General features: G+C 45.0%; 1 protein-coding gene across 1 annotated transcript in view; it reads left to right on the forward strand.

Moving 5' to 3' along the window:
• LOC144148447 (hapless 2-like) overlaps nt 1–25,399 on the forward strand; it is a 151,665-nt gene that overhangs the window by 27,894 nt on the left and 98,372 nt on the right. The window contains exons 6-11 of the mRNA XM_077679984.1: nt 3,433–3,564; nt 13,395–13,513; nt 13,928–13,970; nt 18,890–19,080; nt 23,132–23,373; nt 23,867–23,964. Coding sequence (XP_077536110.1) covers nt 3,433–3,564; nt 13,395–13,513; nt 13,928–13,970; nt 18,890–19,080; nt 23,132–23,373; nt 23,867–23,964 — 825 coding nt within the window. The remainder of the gene's footprint in view (nt 1–3,432; nt 3,565–13,394; nt 13,514–13,927; nt 13,971–18,889; nt 19,081–23,131; nt 23,374–23,866; nt 23,965–25,399) is intronic.

The following is a 25,399-nucleotide window of genomic DNA, read 5'->3' on the forward strand; positions in this document are numbered from 1 at the left end:
TATATAGTCAAAGAATATAAATATTTGGGAGTGTGGATAAACGAAGGGGACAGCTACCTAAGAACTAACAAGCACAGCAACTTAAGAACAAAGGAAAAAGAAACGCCGCTGTAAAGGGGCATAAAACTCTTTAGGGGTATAACAAAAAGTAGTGAAGGAATGTGGAAAGAACACTTCGAACGAGATCACGGTCGTTCCCAATGTTTCAGCAAAGAGACTTTCCTTCGTCAGGGCAAACACTCGCCTTGCTGGCAAGCCTCATATAGGGGCAGTTCCCCAGGAGTGCAAGGGAATGAGCGTTTGGGGATGGGAGTGTAGAAGTTAGATTTGTTTGGGAGTGTGAGTAGTGGATGTTGGTGAGGATGCAAAGGGGCATATTTTTTGCTGCGGAAAAGGTCATCGGAAAGTGTATTTGGTCAATTCACGGAAGGAGGGGGTAAGAAGGCGTTTGTTCCTGCGCCACACGTTCTAGGGCACGGCTCTCGGAAACGTCAGAAGCTAAGGAGGTGGTAGGAGGAGTCGTTATCAGAGATTGTCAGTAAGCTGGAGGCCAAAATTGAAGCCTAAAACGAGGTAAAAAAATATTTCACGTGGTACAAACAGCAACAGTCTTTGAGAGCCTGTTGTGCACAAATAAAAACGTAAATATGAAGGCGTCACCAGGTCACTATTCCAAGCAACATTTCGGGAACCACTTTTAAAACATGATACTTTAGCAAATTACATACTTCACCAAAATTATTGATTATACAAGATACAACCCTGACGGAAATATGAGAAAACTGTGGCCATTGAGTATGAAAGTAAATTGTGAATTTTGTAAAGCGTGATTAAGCAATATCGAAAGTTTATTCATATTCCAGGCTAACTCCTTTTGGTGCTCTACAACTCCCAAAATACACGGATAGGAGTGACTCACATAAAATTTGAATTGGTATACTTTTGTGGTGTGTGGTTTTACTGATGCCAAGTTCAAGGTATTCGCACAGGCAACTGAAATACAAATTCGACCATACAACCCTACTCCAAAAAACTGCAACTAGTGAAATTCTGGGGTGGGGCTTAATTGAACAGTATGTTTTGCAGTGTCTGGGTTTGCTGAAAAAAAGCTATAAAAGGAATACTGAAATTAAAGGGGTCCTGAAATACCTTCCGCCGATGCGTGGATGTACATGTAACCAAATAAAGCAATGTATTAGCAATCTCCTCCCGCAAGAATTTTGTTGAAGCGATGAGTATTAGCTGAGAAATCGTAAATCAAAACCCGCGCATTATCGTCGCTCCGCGTTTCCTCCTCCTTTCAACTTACTCTCCGCTGTTGACGGCGAGAGAGCCTTCCCTCCCATGATGCTGCGCTCCTCGGCGGTGACGTACTTCCGCTATTGCGCTGCTCACACAGCCGTCTGCTACGGGCAAGCTTTGTTGACACCATGAATTCCGCACTCCGCTCAAGGCTGGAAAAGCGAACGAAAAATCTGGCCCCATGTGTGCGGCGGCCTGGCCTTGCCCTTTCGCGGTGTACGTTGCTGCAGAACTTTGCTATCGGCGGCACGCGACTTTTTATCGGCGGCGAACTCGCAGCCGCACGGGGAGGATCCTGCGCTCGCTCCCTTGGATGCACAGCGCACTGTTTATCCAAAAAGCGCCGTATCAGATGTGGCCCCGCTGGTGCCGGGTCTTATTTTGTGGCGGTGGTAATTCTTGCCGGCGGCATGTGAAAAAGACATTTTGAACCGATACAGAACCCGTGCACAAAACGCAAGTTCAGCTTCGGGCGACGCGTGGTGGAGAGCGGCAACGTTGGCAAAACATGCTCCTCCACGGCTCTGAGCTTCCTCGCGCTGGAGCGAGCACCATTTTTTTGACAATATCAAACATCGGTTGCCCTGGCAACAAGGCACAAACCGCTGTAGAAGTCAGTTACGGTTGCGTGATCCCGGTTCAGCTTGGGGCCCCACCTCGCGGCATATGGGCACTGCAGGCATACTACTCACTCCCATTTGGAAGTGCGAGATGCGTTTGGCATTACAGGAGGCGATGGTGTGTGTGTTCTGGACGCCTTTGTTTCGCGATGAAATGCGTTGTGCTTCTGCGGGTGGATAGTGCTTCCCGTGGTCTGGATTATCTTTCTCAAGCGGCGTACGACTCAACCTCGCATGGGTTATGTGCAGTGTGCGTGGCTAAAAGCCATCTCGGCTTGTGCGCCGGAGTTAAGTGACTTGCTGTTCGTCCCCGCAAACCGCGCGCGATGTGAGTGCCGAATTTACGTGGGGCAGGAGGAGGCAACCCATCGTCTGTCAATCGCGGTTCGGACTTGCAACGCATGTTGTGACGTTGTGTTCGTTCGAAACGCATCTCTGGATTGTTTGGAAGTTGAATAAAATGTATGCGTCAAACCCGGGCATTCGGCTCAGGGCGTTCTCTGCGATTGCAAGAAAGAAGTGCCACGGGGCTTCAACGCTTTCTTTATGGAACGTACTCAAGCAAGAGAATATTCATGTCGTGTTATGGCCCTGTTGCATTTAATACAAACGGTTAAGCGTTTGTTTACACTTGTTTCGTTTGTCGTAAAATGTCCAAGCACTCCGGCACTCCGCTGGCAGATCAGCCGGCGAGCCGACGCTGAGCAGACGACTCATCTCTTTGCCGGAAGTGCGTGAAAAAGCCGCCAAATAGCAGGATGTCTAGCTCATGACGAACATCTGGGAATCGATGATGTAGACATGTGAAGATGGCGGCGTCCAAAAACACGAAGGAAAGGGTGAGAAAAAAGCGACCAACTTTACAACAAAAGTGTGAGCTTTCCGCTGCGCGTAAAAGAGATACTTGGCACAGATGATGTTGACGACCCAATCTAACGATTGCGCTAGTCAATTTAGTGTGCTCAAAACGCCTTTCAGGGCCACTTTTAAGGTTCGGAATGTGGGTCACTAAATTTCCACCAAACCTTAACGGCCATAGATTAAGATTTCATACCGTAGCTTTGTTTTTTCTGTATTGTGAAAACAATGCTGAATAGAACATTTTGAGCGAGTGTGTTTTAAAATTTAAATTACAGAGGAAGCTTGAATTAAAGTTGTAGTGGCTCTAATAAAAATCTAACCCGCTAGAAGTACACGCGTATTTGTGAAATGAGTTCCATGCTTTACCCGCAAGGAACCCTGGTTCGTTTTATCGGGGCAACGTTCGCCCGTTTATGCGCCGAAAACGTCCGTGTGCCGAGATGGTTGCGCAAGTTTAGGCCAGCGAGATGGTTTTGATTTTTATCTAGTCCTCCACTACTGGGAATATTTGAGCCAACGTGCACCTTCGGCGAATTAAACATGATATGTTTGTTCAAAACGTCTCGTAGTATTTCAAAGCTTGCACATGTGACGTGAAAAAAATTACTGTAGGAATAACAGTAAGTTTGATAATGATTTTTTGTCACAGGTGACGGCCAGCTTCCTGTCTGAGAAGGCTGATGAGTCCACATTTGTACTAAAAAATTACAGAAAACTACGCGTGCTTATTCCTTTTCCCCCCTTGGGAATTCCGATTGACCGCCTACCATCCGTCTACGCGGTGAGTTTCCCGAGCGTGTTTTATAGTTCTCCATACACCAATGGCACTAGTCGCGACAACCTTATTTCTTACTCACCATGGGTGCTCTAGGAATGGAGGTTTTAAAGTTATGCTTCCTGGCTCTTTGCCTGATGGCGGTGACTTCTTGCCGCGGGATGATTTTGTGGATGGGTATAAAATTAGGCACAAGTGTAACGTCCTATGCCCTCTTTAGGAGTATTCAGTTAACATGTACCTTCAGGGGCACTATTCCAGAAGGCCCGAGTTTCGCCTACTCCCGAGTTTACTGCTGCTTGGGTTATGAAAGTAGTGGTAGTGGAGCATTCGATACACCTTTAGCAAAACTACCGGAATCGCGCGCAGCACGCCTGGCATATTCAGCGCGCTGTGTTGGTGCCGCTTATGTTGATAAAGTACGGCGCGGGCTGTCTTCAGCATGCAGCACCCTCTGAAATCGCTATGCAATACTCATTCCCGAGCATAAACTAGATAACCACACTGCTACTTTGAAATCCCCAGCGTGGCTGTTGTCCACGCCTGGTAAGGGGCGGCCTGTTTCTCTCGGTGTTCTGTTCTGCCACTGAATTATGTTTGCAACATGGCCTGATGGCATTCGCAGTGCAGCTCTACGCAAGCGCAAACCAAATAATCAAAGGGGTCCACTGTAGCGAATGGAACGCACCCTGCTCCCGACCATCAAATATGGCTTTTGTTTACGGCTTGCTTGAGTGTGCACGGCGGGCGCTTATCAGAAATCGTCCCGTGTCAATTGAAGAGCGTTTTAGAATTCGCGTGTGCGTTTTAGTCTTTGATGTTGGGTCATTAGTCATATACTATGTTTTCACGGTGTATGAAGAAGGCTCGCATGGGAAAATCGTGTCGTTTTTGCTTCTCCTGTCGGATTGTACAATAGTGAACTCCAGTTCGGACCGAACACCCCCGAGACTGTGGCACCGTTGGCTGACGGTGGGCTGGGGACTTCATTTTTGTTTTGTACTAAGTTCTTGTCGCTCCTACGGGGCAGCATCAAGTGACGACTTAGTGGCTACAACGCTACGCCCTCACAAAGCGGACGCCGTGGGTGGGTGTGGCTTCGGTTGTTACGCCACGCCCACCAATAGGCTGGGTGTGTTTGACTGACATTAGAACTCGGAGGAAACTCGGGCATGGTTTTGCACGGCCGGGTTGAACTCGAGACGCCCGTGGTGGCCGCTGCTACGGCGCGGTGTATATTTATGGTCTCCGTAGCAGGCGTATTTCTGCCCCGACAGGTGGTTTAAAAGAAACAGGAATTTAGAGCCCGTTTCTTTCACTCGAAAAGTGCTTTGCATTGGTTGTGCAGTCGTTTGCGGGACTTGCGTGACTTAGAGGCGGCTTTTTAGCTCCATTACCGTCGAGGAGCAAGTGTAGTGTGCGCTGCGGTTTTACGCGGCGGGCAGCTTTTATAGAAGCGTTGGTAGCGACTGCACCATCGACCGCCACCAGGTAGCGGGTGTATGCGCAATATAATCAGTTGGAGACATGTTTTGCACACCTCGCCTTTTTTAGATGCGAAAGCATCTTATGGTCTCGGCATGTCCCGCGTCGGCGTCCGCACTCACACTGCGCAAGCGCAAATCTCCTCTTTACACCCACAGCTGCGCGATACTACACTATAAAAAAAAGAAATAGCGGCGCCCGGTTTGGATCCGACGATTCTCTGGCCGCAACGGGAGGTACGCGGTGCTCTTCCCACTACGGTACAAATCCGGGACAGGAGCAAGTGCTACGAGCGTGCCTTATGTCCTTGACTCATTCAAACTACGTCAAGAAGCTACTGATACAACGAAAGCACACGAAGATGAACGTCAACGAAAACGACGAACTGAAAAATTTAGAGGAGGATGTTGAATTTCCCGTGGGAAAGCTGTGGCCGGAAGCGCCACGCGCCTTGCAGCTCAACCTGCCTCGTCCGCAGCGCCTCTGATGCTGATTGTGGCAGGATGCCCCTAGGGATTGGCCAACCAAAGAATCCATCACGAGACAGGTTCGCGTTCAACCACCGTCTTCATCTTCCCGTAGGGGAACCGCCGAAGAAGAAGGAGGAGACAAAGCTGCAAAGAGGAGGGCATGTGCATTGCTCTCAGCCGCTGCACCAATGTCAACAACCTTTACCTCACCAACGCTGACGGAGACTACCGATTCTACCACAGAGACAACATTGACAAGAACATGATGGACGAGTTTCGGCGCCTCGAGAACCACCGCCTACTCACCGTAACACAACAGTACTTGCGTGCCTTTTCCACCGGTGTGGAAATGGACGCGGAATTCTCTCTGGCGCTAGTAAAAACCAGGTCACTCAACATAACGGCAACACAATGGAACCACACGGAACCGCCACGATGCTTCGCATCCTCATCAGGGTTCCCCAGGGGTAGATGGTGTAATTTTTTAGGTGGTTCGGCGAACATGGCTTCCGGAGGTTCCTACCGCACGTGTATCCGTCTGCAGCCGGCGTGTGCGCTTCAGTTATCGTCTGCTCGCAAAGCAGTTTTGAAAGAAGCGTTGCATGACCGTGCGTTTTGTTTATCATCAGCGGGGCGGACAGTCTCCCTCGAGGGGTTGTGTCGCGCGCATTTCTTGTGGAAACGTTACTGGCAGTATATCTTATACGAATTACATATGCTGTCAAGGAGACAGTCGACACACCCATAGTCGGTTGAAGTGGTATATTGGAAGGTGTGAAGCCGATAGGAACGCAGGTTTGAGCGCTGAGATAGCCCAGCACGTTTCTCACGCATGGACGATATGGGGTTCGTCTTCTTCTCCTGGCACGTCTTGGCTGCATGGCTCCGTGTCTGGATTGGACATAATCCTGCCTTCCTGTTCCACGTGGTCGACGCTGGTACGGCAAATACCCCGATAGCTTGATGGTTTGTTGCATCTTTTAATTATACTCGCTACAATACAGTCAACGGAGCGTGCCTATTGTGAGAGGCGATCTTAACACCTTTCAACGGGTTCTGTTCAGCGTCAGCGTCGTGTGGTAGGAAGCAGAGCATGGAAAGCGAGTAAAGGGGAGATCTAAGAATTGAAGCAACCGCGTGATGCCAGAGGGAGGGTAGGCGGAAGTGGGAAGGGCGCGAAGGAAGAGAAGGTTGTGAGGGGATTGAACTCTACGAAAAAAAAAGGACTGTGGAGAGCTCCTTCGAGCAAGAGCTGTGAAGAGCAGAATGAAATAAAGCAAACAAACAAGAAAAGTCGTTTTCCTTGTTGCTATTCCTTCCTTCATAACACATGGCCACTTAGGGGATGGGCCCGGAATTTGGACCTTTGAGGAACTAACGGGCCCGATTTGCAAAATTAGTAACGCTGAGAATTTGAAGAGTTACAGTTGTAGAACAGTGCCTGCAGCGTGAAGCCTGAACGTGAAGTCACTGGAGTAGGACAGGTGCACACCACCCTCGCAGAACCCCGATTCTAAGGAGGCTGTGGCGTGTTCCAGTCTGCTTGCACACTAAGACGAACAAATGAAATAGAAAAAACGGACGCAAACACGCAACAGCAGAAAAAAGGACGTTTAAAGTAATCCGTGCTAAAAGAAAACGAAAGAAATTGAGGAAAAAGGCGCAAGTACAATAAATGAAAAAAGATGTTGCTAATACGTCTCACCAGGGTTTCGCCTTAAAAGCACGTAAGCAGACTGGACCACGCAGAGGAAATTTTGTGTCGAACATCGGAGGGATTCGATAACGTAATACGAGCAGCAACTGTTTTGAATGTGGCGCGCTTTCATCACCCGCTTTCTTTTTTTGCCAGTCGGCCATAGTCACGTGATTGCACTGTGTGCCACCAACGGCAGGAACTAGTTCTTAGGACGAAAAATTCCAAACGAAAAGCTCATATCAACGCATGAAATAAAAAGTAAAATGAACTTTGTAGTGAAATAGAGATTAAAAAAAATACAAGTACAATAAAATGAAGTAATTGGATTTGCGTGCCCCCAGTAGCCACCAGTGTAACAGTGGAGCGAGAGAAAGCACTGAAAGATGCGCCACGGCTCATTGGCGCATCCTTGGTGCGCACTGCCCTGGACCGATTACGTAACCTCAATATTCAGCAAATGCCCTGAATCGCACTTTTAATGCATTTTAACCCTGCCCCGAAACATTATCATGATCTTATTATTATCACCACAGCTCCGCCTCGCCCCAATTTTGCTCAAACTCAGGCCTTCTTGAATAGCAGCCCGGATCTCTCATAATTAAAGAAAAACTGACTGAATTGTAAAAACTCTGGACGTACTTGCGCATCAGTCGGGTATCCTGAGGCCAGGCTTAGACCACTGTGGTGGTGTTTACGCGAATTTATAGAGTGAAAAATCAATTCAATATTGCTTCCCTAGTCTATGCACCTTATTAGATTTTCTTTGACATTTTAAACGACGATGACTTTCGCTGGCTTGGCCTGACTCCGTCTACTGAGTGGCTCGCTGATCCCCCGACAGAGTCAGTTTGCCGGCTGCATGCGAGTCGTTCCATTTGTTTCCCAGCGATACAACTAAGCCATGAGATTTTTTCTCGGAAAAATGTGGCTTTACTTCGCTTACTCGTACAATGTACGAAGCTTAGTAAATTCGATATGGACCAAATAGCTCTACAAAAGCGCACATGCGACGTTTCGCCGACTCCGCTTCACTGGAGCTGTAAGCCTAGTATGCTTGCGCGACTGGCACGCTTGTAAAAAGCCTAAGTCAAACTAATGGTGGGGAAGAGACCACATTGCTTACGTAGAAATGAGGAATCAAATTCAACCGAAACCTTTACTGTAATAGGTGAAAACCCAAGGTACTCGAGCACAGCGGTAGGCAGCAAAGCCACACATTTGCGATATCTTCTCCTTCCTAGAGCACGCGGTCGCTAGATACGAGATATTTTTGGATATTTGGGATTCCCTTATAAAAATGCGTCATTCAGGATGCATTCATCTACGCTGCTAGCAATGATAAAAATGAAAAAAGAGACTGCACTATATATTTTATGTTTTTAAATAGGCTATTTGGTATGCTTGGTTGAAGATAATTATAGGACGACAGCGAAGCTGGGACACGGACATAAAGGAAGAGATATAGACACACACGAGCGCGGCAACCAACAGTTTATATAAAGAAATACACACACATATGTAGGCGCAGTGACCACACTATACTACATGTCTCTCATCTGCGCATCGGTAGGAAGCTTAATTCCTTCTTAGTCAGTGGAACAGACGGTGAGATGACGCATGCCAGTCCCAAGCTGTTGATCAGTTCCGCCTCTATAATTTCTCGTGCGTAACGTTCGAGCATTTTTAACGTCTGTTTTGCCGAAGAAAGGCACACATCCGCATGGTGAGCAGTGCTGGGCTAGAAACCAATCGACACGTTTCTTTCAAGTGCAAAAATGCATTTGAAAGAACGCACTCGAAAGAAACGTGCGCGATGGGATTCTAGCCCAGCACTGCTCCACATGCGGATGTGGGCCTTTCTTCGATAAAACAGGTGTTAAAAATGCTTAAACGTTACGCACGAGAGATTATAGAGGCGGAACTGATCAACAGGTTTGGACTGGCATGCGTCAGCTGGACGTCCGTTGCACTAAGAAGGAATTAAACTTTCTATCCGGCCGAAAAAGAGGCAGTAAAATGTGCTACTGCGCATATATATGTGTGTGTGTCCTCGTGTTTGCCTATATCTCTTCCGTTCTCTCCGTGTTCCATCTCATAACTATGTTTCCTCCCGAGCAATGGACGGGTGGGGGAGGGGGGATGTTAGGAGCAGTGGTCTTAACCTCTGGGTGTAGTGTGTCGCAATAAGCAAGTGGAAATCCCTGAGAGGAACTGTTTTTCTGGAGTCAATTTTTTTTCTATACGGCATCCACCATTTTGCACTGCAACCTTCGTTGCTCCCCGAGTTAGTTGGCAGACTGCGGGCAGGCTTGCACGGATGCGCTGGCTAGTTGGCGCGCGTTGGCGTCAGTACCGACAGCTTGTGAGAACAGTGGCGAATCGGCAGAATTTCGGCCTGCTGCGAACATCTCTGTTGAAACATAGTTACGATAAAGGCGACCTGCACCCGTTGGGGAACAGTGCCTGGGAGGTGAAGGTCTCTGATGACGCGGAGGGGCTTCCGGTACTGCTCACACCTCGGCGCGTGAACATCTTTATTAGAAGCGCTACTCCCCGGCTTTCTGACCCATTTTACAGCTGCCAACATCGCAAAAGCATGGCATTATGCTTTCTGAGGTGTGGAGGAAGCCCAACCAATGGTTACGTCTGGTACTGAGCATGCTGTGGCATAAAACGGAAAACAAAACTGGTTAGAACTTTAAAATTTGATTCATCGTCCAATCACATTCTAAGGCTACGACGCGTCAGTACTGATAATTCTTACCCCGCCGCTAACGCGGAACGGTATGCCTTCGTCTTTCAGGCTTTAAACAGTGAATACTGCTTTATCGACTGGATTAACGATGAAAATGTAGTTTATTTGAGCCTGTCTTTGCAAAGCAAGAAAAACAAGATTTTTCACGAATTCACAACCTGGTCTCTTTGAGTAACTCAAACACTTTGTGGAGTTTTGTGCTTTAAAATGAAATGAAACTTTATTTTTCTCTTTCTTCGGTACAGTCGACAGAGGACGCATGGGAAAAAGGCGCAAACAACGCAGCTTGACGACTACATACGCACAACCCGACAGCTTGGATAAAAAAAAATTTCACTTCATACAACACTTAAAGCACAATTGTTACATCTACTTGATGTGTCTGTCGCTCGGGAGGATAAAATAAAATCACAAAACACACTTGCACTAGTACAAACAAAATAAACACAGGCATAAAAAGCATAGCACATAGCTTAAAAGGCACAGCATAAAACACACATCATAAGGGGTTTTGCTGTTCGTACAGATTACTGCTTCACAAACAGTTTAATGCAGTGTCATCGTGATAATACAGTGTGAATGAAACAGGCAAAGAACCGTATACAATTTTTTCTTTGAAGTTTTTTCGAGGCAAATATTATTACTCTCAAGCCAATTTAGATACCATGGTAAATTATAGCACACTGACTGTAGGCGATGGTTATTTCTGAAAAAAGACCGGAAGTACGCCTGGCGCTGATAGTACCTTGTAAGAAGTGGCATGGAGTCTGAGTTGAGGCGAGGAAATAAATGATTCATTGTTTCTTGATATTGCATTCTTATACGTAATTAGAAATCTAAAGGCATATAAGGTATTAATTTTAATTACATGATATTGAGCGAAATAGCGTTGGGTGTGCGCATACGATGGTATATTTACTATTAGTCTAAATGTTTGTTTTAAATGCGAATGCATTTCTTAGTCGGGGGTTGTCGTGCTCCGTCGGCGTGCGCCTGCATTCCTCCAGCGCGAGCGCACGTGAGCGCGTGCCTCGTAGTTCTGCCTTCGTCGTCGTCGTCGTCGTCTCGGCGCGGCGGGGGTTTGTCGTGCTCCGTCGGCGTACGCGCGAATGCATTTCTTAGTCGGGGGTTGTCGTGCTCCGTCGGCGTGCGCCTGCATTCCTCCAGCGCGAGCGCACGTGAGCGCGCGCCTCGTAGTTCTGCCTTCGTCGTCGTCGTCGTCGTCTCGGCGCGGCGGGGGGGTTGTCGTGCTCCGTCGGCGTGCGCCCGCAGGTGTTATCTCTCCGCGCTCCTCCTCGCCCCTAGCAACAGTTGTGGCGCGCCTAGCAACCGGAGCAGGTGGTAGCTCGGGCGGGAGTAGCGGAGGGCAAGGGGAGAGGAGGAGCGCGCTCGGGCGTGTGAGGGCGCTCGCAACGTGGAGCTCGGGCGGAGTAGCGGAGAGTGAGTGGAGAGGAGGAGCGCGCTCGGGCGTGTGAGGGCGCTCGCGAGGCGGAGCTCGGCGGGAGAGAGCTCGCGCGCGGGGCGGGCGTGTTGCGCGGGTCTCTCTCTCCTCTCCGCGTACCCTCTCTCCGCTCGCTGCGCTCGGAAAATGTATATAAATGCAGTGGAGCGCACGCCTCTCTCCGTTACTGCTTGCCGCAGCTCACTCATCGGTGCACCCAATGCATTCGCATTTCCGCACGATCCCCTCCGGGGAGGTGGGGGGAGTTTTTTGTGCTTCCACTAACTTTAGAATATTTTTCTTTGTTGTTGCTTCCCATATAGTATGGCAATATGTTAACTAGCTTCACTCCTGTTGGAAGAGAGTACCTGTGTTTACATATAACACCGTTTATTCTATTCATTTTATTGCGTATTTGGTCGATTTGTGGATCCCACCTGAGTGTTTCTGAAAAGGCTACGCCTAAGGACTTTATGTTTGAAACAATATCAAAACAATAATTTATACATTATCTTAATAGTATCAAGTAAAATTTTGTTTTTCGCTTTTGTTTTTTCATATTTACTTTTAACTAGTTTTTTCCGCACCATTGTCGAAAGTATTCGAGAAATTTATTGCCATATACTGACAATGTTGTTTCTGTACTCTCCGCAACCAGCATGGTGATACAATCCGCGTATAATATCATGTTACCTGGGAATGAACTATACAAGATGTCATTAATACATCAAGGGAACAGCAAATGACCTAAAATACTGCCCTATGGGACACCAGACACGATTGGTTGCATGTCTGAGAATATGTTATAGTGGTCTACTACTTGACGACGGTGTTCCAAGTATGATTGTATAGGAGTAGCGACCGAGCCTTTGATACCGTAATCAAAAGTTTGTCCAACAAAATTGTGTGATGAATCACAATAAATGCATTTGAAACATCTATGTATATCCCTAGAGCAAGATGGGTTGCCTCGCTTTGCTTAATTACTGTTTTTGTTTCAGCAGGGCAGTCTCTGTTGATCTATATTTTCTCAAACCAAACTGACACACTGAAAGCACCAAGTGCTTAGATATAATAAAATTGTTCATTCATATGTAAATGATCTTTTCTAAACCCTTTGATACTAGTGAAGGGATGGAAACTGGTCTATAATTGAAAAAATCAGGAATGCTTCCACCTTTATGCATGGAAACACATTTCAAAATCGGCATGTGTCTTAAAAAAATCCCAGTACCCAGTTAAAGGTTACAAAAGAAAGCCAACACAAAGGCTAGTAGGTCGATTACATATTTAAATTGATGAATTTGAAAACCATCGATATCCTGAGCCTTGCTCAGTCTGAGATTTTTGTATATTTATTGAACTTCTATTTCAGTGGTTGGAGACATGACAAAGATTCGTTCACGCTTGCAGCTTGAGGAGCATAACTGCATGGAGAATTAGATCAGCAGCATAAGGATCGCGTTACGGTTATAAAGAACTTGTTAATTTGTATTGGTCAGAAAGTGGTTTACTGCTTTAAACAGTGCCATCATGTTCAATTGTTTTTGGTGACACTCTTGATCGGTGGTTGAGTACGCAGTTTAATTGAGCCCATGAGTCGCGGTAGTTCTTGTTGGAGGTGGAAGAAAAAAACGCTAATAAAGTAAACAGACTGGGTCTCTTTAGTTATTTTTTAAATTGATTCGATACTTCTTGTAGGTAGGTAATTTAATAATGTCTCTCGACTTCATAAACTGCAAATATAATTTCAGTTTTATTAAGATTTTTGTAGCAAATCCGCAGTTACCCAAGGTTTTTTATGTTTGATTTTTCGATGGTGCAAGAAAGGAAAACAGTTTTCATGAGAAGATTGAAATTCGACGAGCAGGGCTTCATATGCGCTATCCGCGTCGGTGTGTGGCAGTACTCCCGCCCAGTTCCTTGCTCTAAGCTTATCCCTAAAACATTCAAGTTAGGATACCTCTTTCGACTTGCACATTGCAGAAAGGATCTGACAGCATTATGCTTATTCCAAGCAATATTACTAAATCTTCTGATGTCATGGAGTGCATCAACTCTTCACCTGCTAGTATGTCGGAGCACTGTCATCCAACTAACAAGAGGTGAGACGTTGTTACGTTAGGCGAAGAATTTGAGTTTTTACACAAGTAGAAAACAGTGAAAAAAAACTGAGAGATAGCTGGTTTCGTGAAGAACGCAGATTGTTACAAAGATCGGGCCATATCTGTTAGCCCTCCGTGGTATTTAGTATCCCTTTGCGGGCGTCTTTTATCGCACCTAAAAAATAATGGAATACACAGATTCCGCACAAGCATGCCTCAGTTTCTTCAGTTTTGCCATTGGGTTAGTCCGTGGTGACCACGCGTTGTTTTTTACCGTGGGTCTTAAGCCTCAGAATATATCTTTATCGTGAGGCGGTGCGTTACACACTTATTACCACATAATATAAACCACGCCTATTAAGCACACTATAGCGCACAGAGGCCTTTTAGTATGGCTTCTTATTTTTCACCCAGGTGTTTCCAATTGGAGCCCTATGATATATTTCTGGACGAAGAGGTAAGTTTCGTGCACTTGCATTACTTTTTGTTTTTATTGCTCGAGGATTGTGTAAGTGTTGGGAATTGCATGGGTGTATTATCTGAGCGCATTTGACCGAGGTTAGCACTGGGAAAATGTGACAGAAGAAATATACATGCAACTCCGCTCTGTTGGACCTGATGACCTGCGAAGACTTTAACAACACATGCAATTGATACAGACTTTAGATAAAAAGTGTGATCAAATGCTATGTCTCCTCATTGCGATTTGTGTGGCCTGCGACTTTGATTTTGACACCGTACTCAACACACCACACACCGGAGCATTACTTTTTCAGTGTCTCGCAATGTAGAACAGTTTGGGCTTCCGTGGTTTCTTTCGAGCTGTATTATCATGCCTATAAAATATGACGACCCCAGCTATACAAGCGTCGTTTTAAAATTTGCACCTACTCATTGAGATAAAATATAAGGAAATTACAATACTAAGTCTCTAAAATAGAAATACAGTCAAAGTACCCGAAAGGGTAGCGCTTCATCTAACCCTACTAAAAGAGATATCGCGATGTTATAGAATATAGAAATCCAATAACCATATCGCTTTCCCTCGATTCTTGTTAAAGACATGCGGATTATTTACAGAGATTTTTTACAAGACACGTAACTGCCGGTCATGACAGAAGTGAGCCCATAGCACTATTACGAACGAAGCTATGGCGATGCAACACACTATCTCAAAGAAATAGTTGGACATGCAATTGTTTATGATGGCATATGGTGGAGGGAAACATAGCTTGTTACTGTCAGACAAAACAACGTAAGCTGGCTTCCTCTTGAAATACATATGTGGAAAAAAATCCGCAACCGTAGGTACAGAGTTGATACGTAGCGAGCCACGAGAAAGCAATGAGGCCATGCCCTGAAACAAAATGCGGGGGAGAGAAAAAAATTTCGCGTTCATTCAACGTATATTACCAAATAAATACATAGCTACTCTTGGGATGCTACTTGCGACCTGAATGAAATTTCCATGCGAATGGCTGGCACGATGTACTGTCAGAGCCTAACATGCACAGGCGCCGCAAATTTTAAATTGCAGGTTCTTGAAGTGTACTGCGAGGCGAGCCAAAAATGTAATATGGTTCGAAAATTTAGATAATTTATTGCAGTCTTTAACGAGCCGACACAACGCAGGCGATAGGGCGCCCCGTATTTGGGGCTCCAGGATAATTTTAACCACTTGGGGATCTCTAATGGGCGCCGAACCCTCGTACACACGGGCGTGTTTGCTTGGCGCCTCCATCATAAGAACGGCCGCCATGGCCGGGAAAAGTAGCCATGTCCTCATGCTCAGCAGCACGTGTACACACAAATTTGAATTGGTTTGTCAAAATGTACAGTTCAAAAATGAAAAAAAAAGCACAACAGCATTGGCAAAAGACAGAAGTTACAGCAAAACAGCAGCTTTTGGAGTTTACCCAAAAAGTTACCTCTGATGTTCATCTAGGGAGACACAATGTTTGTTTCCGTATTTATAGCCTGCCCGCCTGGCCGCTGCGGTTGAAAGCGCACCGTCTAGCAGCATTTCTACAAAAACACAAAACGCAGACGCAAACTTTTGAGGAGAATATTCCTTACCGCTAAGCTAAAATTATGTGAGCAAAGCATTTTAAAAGCCATTCGGGGATTTAACTAGTACTTGTTTCTCCAGAACATATTTTTCTCTCTTTTTTGTCTTGGTTACAATTTTCTGTTTTACCTGGTCCTTTTTAATTGCTCTGTTTGAAATTTGGCGTTTTATACAACTATAATTTAATTTTAACCACGTTGATAATTGGCCCATGCTTTATTTTCGCACCACTAGGAGTTCTAAGAAAGCTTTTTTGCTCCGGTATGCTCGTCCATGTGTATCCTAAATGTTTCCGCCGGCCCAACCGGCGCAGCTGTTTGAAGTATACACTTCTTTCTAGTGCAAGGATGGGCTTTCCGTGTAGTAGGAACGAGAATGGCCTATCAGCCTGCGCTCCCGCCTACAAATCGGTCAGTGTATACTCACGAAGACCGGAAGTAGCTCCACTTTTGTTCTTCCACTCTCCAGAGTAAACAATTAGGGTCAATTACGCGCGTGTAAGGGTAGATACGATTTTGAGGATGCGCTTTAAATGCAATTTGGAATGTCATTGGACACATCTTATTACGCAATTATACTTCTTAGACGTGGCAATATACCAAAATGAAATACAGAATGTAATTACTCTCGAAAGTGGCCAGCGCAAACGGATGGTATAATTAAAAAAAAACGGTTGCCATACTTCCTAAGAAACACGACAGGCATGTAGTGCTTTAATCCTGATTGAGTATGCATCGCCAGTCAGAACAAAATATTTTTTGTTCTGTCCGCAGGAGAACAAAGAGCCGGTGGAAAACGAACGATTTTATTTAATTACTGACCACTTCAGCTTAAGCTACTGTGGTTTCACGTCTTTTTTGGCCTCGTAATGGATGCAACAACGAAACACCGAAGACAGTAGAGAACGGGAAGAGAAAACTGTGGCAAAAGTGTGAGGAGCAGGGCAGTATGGAGAGGGGGTGCCATAAAAGCCCAGCACGTATTGCGTTACGTACGAACATAGCTTTTTCGGCGTTCCTCCGGTTGCTCAATTCTCTTTAGTAAATTAACTGTCTCCTCCGTGTTGGAAGGCTCAACAGAACCACGTGATGTTTGACCAGAAGGCTCAAACACGATTTACAATATGTCGGCGGTGACAACACTGTGCTTGATAAGGGCAGCGTACCGTTCAAGGCAGCGCGTTCGCTATCACTTCCTTATAACTCAGCAGGTATGAGCCGTGACCGAGAGGACGGCACTTGAAGCTGAGCATATATTTTGCATGAGGGTGTATGTAATCATCCTCCATTTTTTTAATATTGTGATGAAAATTTATTCCGTTGAAAGAATAAAAGCATAGACTAGTCTTGTCTTAACTGCACACTGTGTCCGAGCGGACATGGTCTAGTGCATTCAAATTGCTCATACAACTATCATGTAGTGCTCCACTGCTCCAAAGCAAGGACTTTTGCATAGCCTGACATGCATCCGCACCACAACGAGAATGAGTTGCGAGGACGAATGTGTGGGCTGAGACGTACGTGTTTAAGTTTAAAACTAAGCCCTTTCGAGGGAGGCGTGCGCACACACACATGCATGCCGTCACGCTTACACTTACACGTATTTGTGCCCACCCACATGTACGGTCACCCACATGTGAAGAGCCCTCAGGGACTGTTTACAGGCAGTTTAAAGGAAGGATTCCGGAACAATGTTGTATATCGGACCGCTTCGTAAATCTTGGCCTGCCGGCCAGGTATAAACAATACAATTGCCTCAACCAAAGTGTATGTCTATATGAGCGATGGGTGATTTCATTTCACGACAACCGATGTAGGTTCCTTCTCCTCTCCGTTATGCTACATCTCCAGTCGTAATGTATTTTTCTAAAGAAATGGTTTCCTGTGCGGCGATATTAACAACCCGAACAAGGCCATCGAGTCAACCTTACACAGGCGGGACAAACTCTTCGAGCCTACGGCGCTGGCTATGGTAAGGGGAAATGGGCCTTTGGATAGCTTTTGCGTCTTTTCTGCTTATCACCATCGCCGACAATTGTAATTCAATTCCTGTGGCGGTCGAAAGCCGAAGTCCAGCATTGTAGCAATTTAGTACTGCGTTTCTTGGTTGTTCTGTGTTGTTTATGTGTTTTGCTCACTAATTTTCTACTTTGTCACGATTGCTTCAAGGCTTGAAAGTTTTAACAAGTGGTGAATTTATTTGCACGGGTCTATTGTTTAAGCCCTTCGTCCTCCCTTCGACTAGAAAGGATTCAGAAGCGCTTTACTAGAACCGTGTTTTCTCGCCACTCACCTATGAGCCGATATGAGCACGGTGGGCTTCTGAAGATCTTGAATTTAGATGAGCTATCAGCGAGGCGCTCCAGGCGCGACCTGGCTTTTCTGTTTAATTGTATTCACTCGAAATTCGACTGCCCTTGCCTCGTAAGCTCTGTCCATCTGCGAGTGCCAAGCAGACCACTACGGCCGCATGGATGCTTTGATGTAGACAGATCAATGAGCTTGGCACCAGCCAGCCGGTGCCAGCTCACCTATAACAGTCTGTTTCCATCTCCTATAGACGTTTTTTGCAGCGATTTGGTACTGTTTAAGCGCTCTCTGAAATGTATGATATTTTGCATACGCATGCTGTGGAGAGGTCGCTCCTGCACTTCTCTCCCTGCTCTCGTGTTTCCTCACATACAGCACTACCTTGCCTATCTTCGTACGTGTTCGTACGTTCCTTGCCATGTTCGTACGTTCTCGTGTGCATACTCCAGACACATCATCCGAGCCTTTACCGTTCAAAAATGTTTGCGTCTCCTTTCGATAACACTACACTTTTGTATATATCTATCTGCACTTCCACATTTACCAATGTCTGATTTATACGCTGCCCCTATTTGTACTGTTTGTATTCCTTGTATCCATGTATGTTGCCTGTTCGTATTCTTTGTACCTATGTATGCGGTGCATCACCCGAGAAGGCCCTGTGCTGTTGGTGAGCACTTCAAATAAATAAATAAATAAATAAATAAATAAATAAATAAATAAATAAATAAATAAATAAATAAATAAATAAATAAATAAATATATATATACTCCCTCACGTCGTCTACTCAGAATTGACCTTGTTCATATAGACTCAAAAAGTGTGGGAATAATATGAAGCTTCACAATCTACTTTTAGATGTGCAGCGGGCTAGGCTCTCTGTACGTTCATGAAGACAAGACACAGATACATTTGTTCACATTAGTAAACCTTCCCAAAAAATGCTTCGTACACTTTGTAAGTATAACTTTGGCTCATTTTTTCCCTTGTTCAAACAGGCGAAGCAGGCGGCTGGAGTCGAGAACTCATCGATACTGCTGAGCTCCTACAAGGACAACCTTCCGGACGCTCCCATCGTGTACAACGAAACGAGCGGCGAGCGTTTCCTAAGTTTCAAGTACTCCCACCCACACCTGAGCCTCATCCTGCTCGAGATCAATGCGGACCACATCATGCTCCTTAGACAGGGGTAATCTCACCGGTTGCTTTCATTTCGTGTTTTCTCGGGGGTGTGGTTTGTTGTGTTTTGTGATAATTTGGTCTAGTTAATGGGTGTGTAGTTATCGACAGGCGATTAAACCAATATGGTTGTTTCGTTTCATAATTTTCAATCCCGCTTTTACTACCGCTAAAAAAGCCACCCGTTGAGTTTCTTTTGTTTCCCTCAGTAAAACGTCCTCATCTCAGACGCTTTTTCTTTGTTTTACTTTTATACAGCCTTGCTGCTATAAATTCTTACTCTAAAATATTGCCTAAAGCTTTTAGACCAAAAGTGTTCACCGAGTGCCATTAATGAAAAACCTAGAAGAAATCACACCCTGCTGTTATGACTCAAGCTGTTGTGTAAGAAAATCAATAGGGTTGTTTTATGGGCTGTACCAGCGCTAATAAAACAAAGCACGTAAATGGGGCTTGTGTAAGTCTGACAAACTTAAAAACGAATTTTTTTAATGAAGTGGCGCGTAGTAATTATGAATTGAGTTCCAATCATACGGGACGGGTTCTTTTAAAAGGTATAGAATTAAAAAAATATATATGTTTCACGCGCCAGACGTTACATAAGTTAACGAGTACTAAAAACTCAGTTATGGGTTTACTGTGCGGCAGGATCGAGGGTACTACTGCAACTGCGCCGTAAAGTTTGTTGGCGGAATGTTTTTACTAAGTCCCTAAGACCCGGCGAGAAAGCGAGGTGTTGCTACACAGTCCTAGTTGGTTTCTTCCAATATCTTGATTAGTTTCTGAGAAAGAAAGAAGTTTATTGGCTCCAAAGGTAGGCCTATATTGGACTGTGCCGCCCTAGATGATGGGGAAGCCGCGTTGGCTTCTGTCGGTGTTTCCGGCCTTTACGACTGTCCACTTTTGAATTTCAAGGTTCTCGAAATGTTGCACAGTCTCCCGTTGATCCTTAGGAGTGGTAATGAACGTGCATTTTATGTTGGCGTGCTTAAGTGGCACATTTTACGAAAATGCGCTGTTTTTTCTGTCGTTCAACGGTCCTTAAAGATGGCCGCAGAAGGAAAAAGAAACAAAAGTAACACATGCCTGAATGCATGAGATTGAAAGTCGGCTTTGCACAGTAGCAGCCTAGTGGTCAATAAGTTGTGCAACCCCACACTTTCCCTCTTAAAACATTTTTTTGTTTCTCACTGCACCCAGACACATGCTAACACATAGATGTGGAATGGGACAGGAATCAGAAACTTTGACTAGCTAAGCGCCATCTATACAAATAAACAAAACTACGGAGTTGAAACGTGCACGTTGTAGAATAAAGCATTGCGTAAGATCTTACACCTGAACGTATGGCAAATGATTGGAAGAGGGGCACTAAAGGTCCGCAGGAACCCACTTCTAGGAAAGCTGTAAAAAGAAAAGATACATAAATTTTATGTTGCAGCAACGAAGTTCTGCATGGCAAGGCTTTGGCTTCGAAATCACATAGTCAGAGCTTTATTTATTTCCAGATATTGCTGTCTCTTTTTCGCAGACATTGCAGGAGTATGTATTGATGTTCAGAACATAGATAGTGTGCAATTCACCGTGTCCCTTAAATACGCATATCCTTTTCTGATTGCTCACCTCCGCGTCTGCTCAAGCACCCATTAAGTTCATTCCATTAATTCATCGTCCATGGAAAAAAACAACATAAAACAATCAAGATTTGTCCTCAATTGCTGAATATTCAAGAGGTCATATTGTCGTTTATAGCATGCACAATGCGCTACAAGAGAAATGAGCGCAAGGAACACTCGCCCCGATGTGAACTATCGCATGCAGGTTGATGACACGGACACAACTTGCCGATCTTCAAGAGACTGCAAAGATGAAACATGAACAGGCCACGTGGGCGATAATGGCCGGTGGTCGCGAGAGAAAATAAACCCGATTGCTTTCTTGTGCAGAATTTAACTTTGCTGAAAGGCATTTGTATTTTTAGAATACTTTTTATTTTAATTGCTGGTGACTTTTTTCCTGCACTTCATGATCCTCTTTTATTTTGGCACAAGCGTTCAAGCTCATGGCTCTGTTTGCATACGCAGTCGTATATTTGTGGACGAAAGCTCCCGTAGACACCTGGACTCAAGAGATGCTGCGTTTCATAAGTTTGAGTTAAAATTTGATTCATTGTAATGGGGTAACACCGCGTTTCTAAAGAACCAAGATATTTTGTCCCCTTGGCTCCTTTAAAGTGTTATTTGTACGTCCCTTACCGTCAAATTTATTTGAATGTTAAAGTGTGAAATGGTAGAGGACTGATCTAATATTGCTCTGAGGGTTCATACAAGAAGCGTTAAAAACCTCCAAAAAGGCCGTCCTTTCCTTCCAGGAGATCTATTGCTAATTAGACTTGTGCAGCATCAGGTGAAGGCAAAGGACAGAGGAAAAAAAATCCCGGGCTATCTCCACGAACGTGAAACCTGGGGAGGGGAGAAGCATGTAGTGTATAAGTACGGTCTGAGATTGTAAGTCTCTGTTTTGCTGTACGGCGCGCGCTGTTTGGGCGCCGGAGAATCGCCGTTCAGAGGAACTATCGCACGCTTGTTGAGGAGGTGGCGCCCTCGCTTGTATGGACCTGAATTCGGGCAATTTTCATTGCCCATATGCCCCAGTTTGTGTAGTGGCAGGACCCAAAGCAAGCATAATGCAATGCCCACTCTTCGCCGTGGGGCTCGTCCTTAGTGATCAAGGAGGCCCCGGCCCAGGAAAGTGGGGCATTTCTTGTTTCGACAAACCAGCCGACCCGAACAGGCCTAGCGTCGATATCCGGTTGGTATTTCAGTCTAACACAAATTTTAAAGCATCTACAAAGAGCTTCTGCCTGTGAACGACGATTGGTGAAGCAGACAGCGCGCGTTCCACAAAACATAAAATTATGCTATTTTATTTTGAACCAGTTTAATCTATCTACACTTGTCTTTTAGTACCCATTACGTCCTGGCGCAAGGCGTTAAAAACGAGTGTCCCTGCGTTTTAATACGGTGACTACATGACACCAGGAAAACAGGAGACGCCTTTAGCTCGAGCACCTCAGGGGCTTGGCTTTTGAAATGTATATATAGTATAAAATATACCGTACCGATTCTTCCCAGGAATAATTTCTAATGCTGAATAATAAAAAAACTGCTGCACTGGACGCACCGGACATAACGATATTATTATGTGTACCATGCTAATAAAGTAACGAAATCCATGCCGGTGGCACAATATGTCATGCTGAACATCAGGGTAATCGAAACCTACGTTTTCGATGTTTCGTTTGAAGCTGATGTTGTGTAAATCCTGAAATAATTACGTTGACATACACTGGCAAAGTTTCTCCTAAAACGTAAAAAAACGCTGAAATTGCATAACCCCATAGAAAGCGATAACAATATCGATGTATACAGGGGCTCGCTGCATAGGGGCTCTGCTCTGACAACAGTTTCTATTGCGGGAAAGCATCAGAAACTATTCCTCTCATACTGTTTGAAAGTGAGTGTAACGAGAAAAATCTACACGAGGGTAACATTTGGCTTCCTGAAGGCATAGGCTTTAAGGGTAGCACAAAGGGAGTGAACTTCCAGGCGTTCCCAGCGACTAACAGATGATTAGAATACTGGTGGACAAACACCGAGACGGGAATATTGCATAAAAGAGCTACCACCTGCAAATAGCAAACATATTTTGAGCCTGTCATAAGCGATGTGCTAGACTAAACGATTCGCATAAACAGAGATATATTAGTTTATTTGGTGAGATGACAGGTCATTGCCAGGCTACGAAGGGGTTACCTTTAGCAAGCACTCAATGAATCAATAAATAGAGAGTGCAATGCGTAAAGGTATCATTGTTTTATTGCAATCATAAAGACAACCTTTAAGCAGCTCCACAGAGGCAGCATCTATACGAAAATGTTTGTGGTTTGGTATGAATTGTAATGACGTAATTACTGGTGTGTTTGCATTTCGGGATGTGAGCTTGTACTTAACCTGGAAATATTACACAGAGCCTACATATGTGGTCACCTTTGCACGCAGGAAAAAGGGACGCATCAACGTTGTGTCTGCTCGAAGCAGTTACTCTGGGTCAGCGGTTCGTGCCGACGTGACGAACTTAGGCGAGCTACCCACCATCTTCACGTTGCAGGTGACGCGTTGCAGCCACGGCGTAACCAACAGCGATACTGACACGGCCCCACTGAGACCAAGGCAGTCAGTAGTGCTCCTTGCATCGGTCTTCTTTGGTGCACTGGATATCCGAGAAGACGTCAAGTGCACCGGTGTGGGCGCCCTTTTTTAAACGGCCGTAGCTTTCGTGTCAGTTATAAGAGAGATTGACATGATAATTGTGCGGTATATGAACAGCAAATTTATTTTATTATTAGAATATTATTCCATGTATGCATGTAATGGTGTTTTATTTCATTTATTTGTTTACATAACCCTGAGAACCTAATCGGAAATCACAAAGGTTGCCGAAGGTGAAGAATTACAAACTCGGGCAACATGACCGCAGAACAAAGTCCATGTTACCGCGCACCCTTAGAAGAGACTTACATTAAAACGTACCCCAAATTCACACCAGGGAAGGGATTAGAGAGAGGTATGAATGAAACCATTTGCAGAAGGTGTTGATGCGTTTATAAAAATGCAAGTTGGCCCAAGAAACACGGCAACACAGATTGATTACCCCTTAATTGTTACAGTTGTACTACCAAAATATGAACTGGATTACACGTAAAACCACTATAAATTATTTGTTTTTGCTTCTAGTGGAACTTCACGACTCCGAATATGGAATGGTAGCGTCAAGGCTCGTGACCATGAGGCCCGGAAAGCAATGTGTCTGCTACTTGTCGTGTCAATGCAGCGTGAGTGAGTCATGTACATTATACTCTTGCGGGAGTACCGCATCTTGCTTCAGGTTTTCGTCTGTGCATTGATGTATAGACAACTTGAGGTCAGAATATTAAACCATTGGGTGTGCAACGAATGGGACTTAAGGGTTGATGACCGGGAAGCACAGCTGGGGAGTGTTTTAGGCAAGAGGAATTGGGAGTAATGGGTATCACAAAGCGGAAGATTGATTCTTCAGGATTGTGCAGAAAACAGTAAATCAACCTGATCTCGAGGCAAAAGCAACAAACTAAAAAAACGTTTCTTCTCAGCATATGCATGAGAATCGTTTTCAAGCATTACGAATTCACGTGAAACAGGTAAACATATTTTTTATATCTTCAAATACACATTTAGGCCACGCCACTATCCCAAGCCTCCGAAAGTGAGGGTGAGTCGTCTGAATAGTGAGAGTTTTAGACGTTTAGCTTTACAGTGTGATGTTAAAATTTCTTTCTTTAGAAATTTGCTGTGTGAATTCTGGTCCGTATTCATCGAACACTGCCAACCGGGAAACTCTTCGTTGCGCTACCTTTTTTTTATTTACACAACCCCTCGCCTAAACTTTATCGATATCAACAGAAATCACAGCGAAAGTTCGCACGGCAGCAGGTTTTCACTATAAAAGGCGTAAACAAACCAACAAATTTTCAGGGCCCGAGGATCGGATTGGATCTTCCGCTCGTTGGAAGTGGGGTATGCCAGCTGAATTACATTCGGGCGAAGGAATACGTGACAGGTTCCGCAAAATGTTCAGACATTTTACATTCAGGAATGGTGGTACGTTATTATTTGGATTTTTTCGCGGGATTTTTTTGCGTCGGTTTTTAGTGCGTTTATCTTTTGCCGTTGGGTTCATTTTTTGCGGTTTGCTTTTCTTCCTCGGGTCCATTTCCATCCCTATCGAAATGCTTGACTTTAAGCTGTTTATGCTTTTGAACCGCAAATAATTAGAGCTCGCTTAAATTTTCTTTCATTCTTAACAGGTCGAATTCTTCGCTAGTTTTCGTACTCCCGCTTCGCAGGATTTCGCGAATAAATGTTACCACCAGCACCCGCCAATTTCTTACAGTCCTTCTGCATTTGTCTGGCTCTGAACTGCTGTACAGAAACTCGGCTGCTGTACTCGTAGTTCTTATAACAAAAGTCCTGCGTATTGTAGCTTTTAGTCTTTCAAGATAAGCTGGCAGCATTACAGCGCAAGCAACTCCCAGGGCCGTCGTTCATAAAGTACTCCGTGTGGGCGCGCTTAAAGATTTTACATTTTTTTTTAAATTCCCGCAATTGTCGAGGGCGAGCATACGCCAATCCCGGGGAAGTTGCTACTAAGTTCCGTACGCTCTGAAAAAAAAAAACATTCCTGCATGACACGTCATCGCAGCCCACATGACAAAACGATGAATTGAGGTC

The sequence above is a fragment of the Haemaphysalis longicornis genome, unplaced genomic scaffold, assembly GCF_048455015.1.
Source record: "Haemaphysalis longicornis isolate Haplotype H1 unplaced genomic scaffold, Haemaphysalis longicornis Haplotype H1 scaffold_8, whole genome shotgun sequence".
Taxonomy (NCBI): Eukaryota; Metazoa; Arthropoda; class Arachnida; order Ixodida; family Ixodidae; genus Haemaphysalis; species Haemaphysalis longicornis.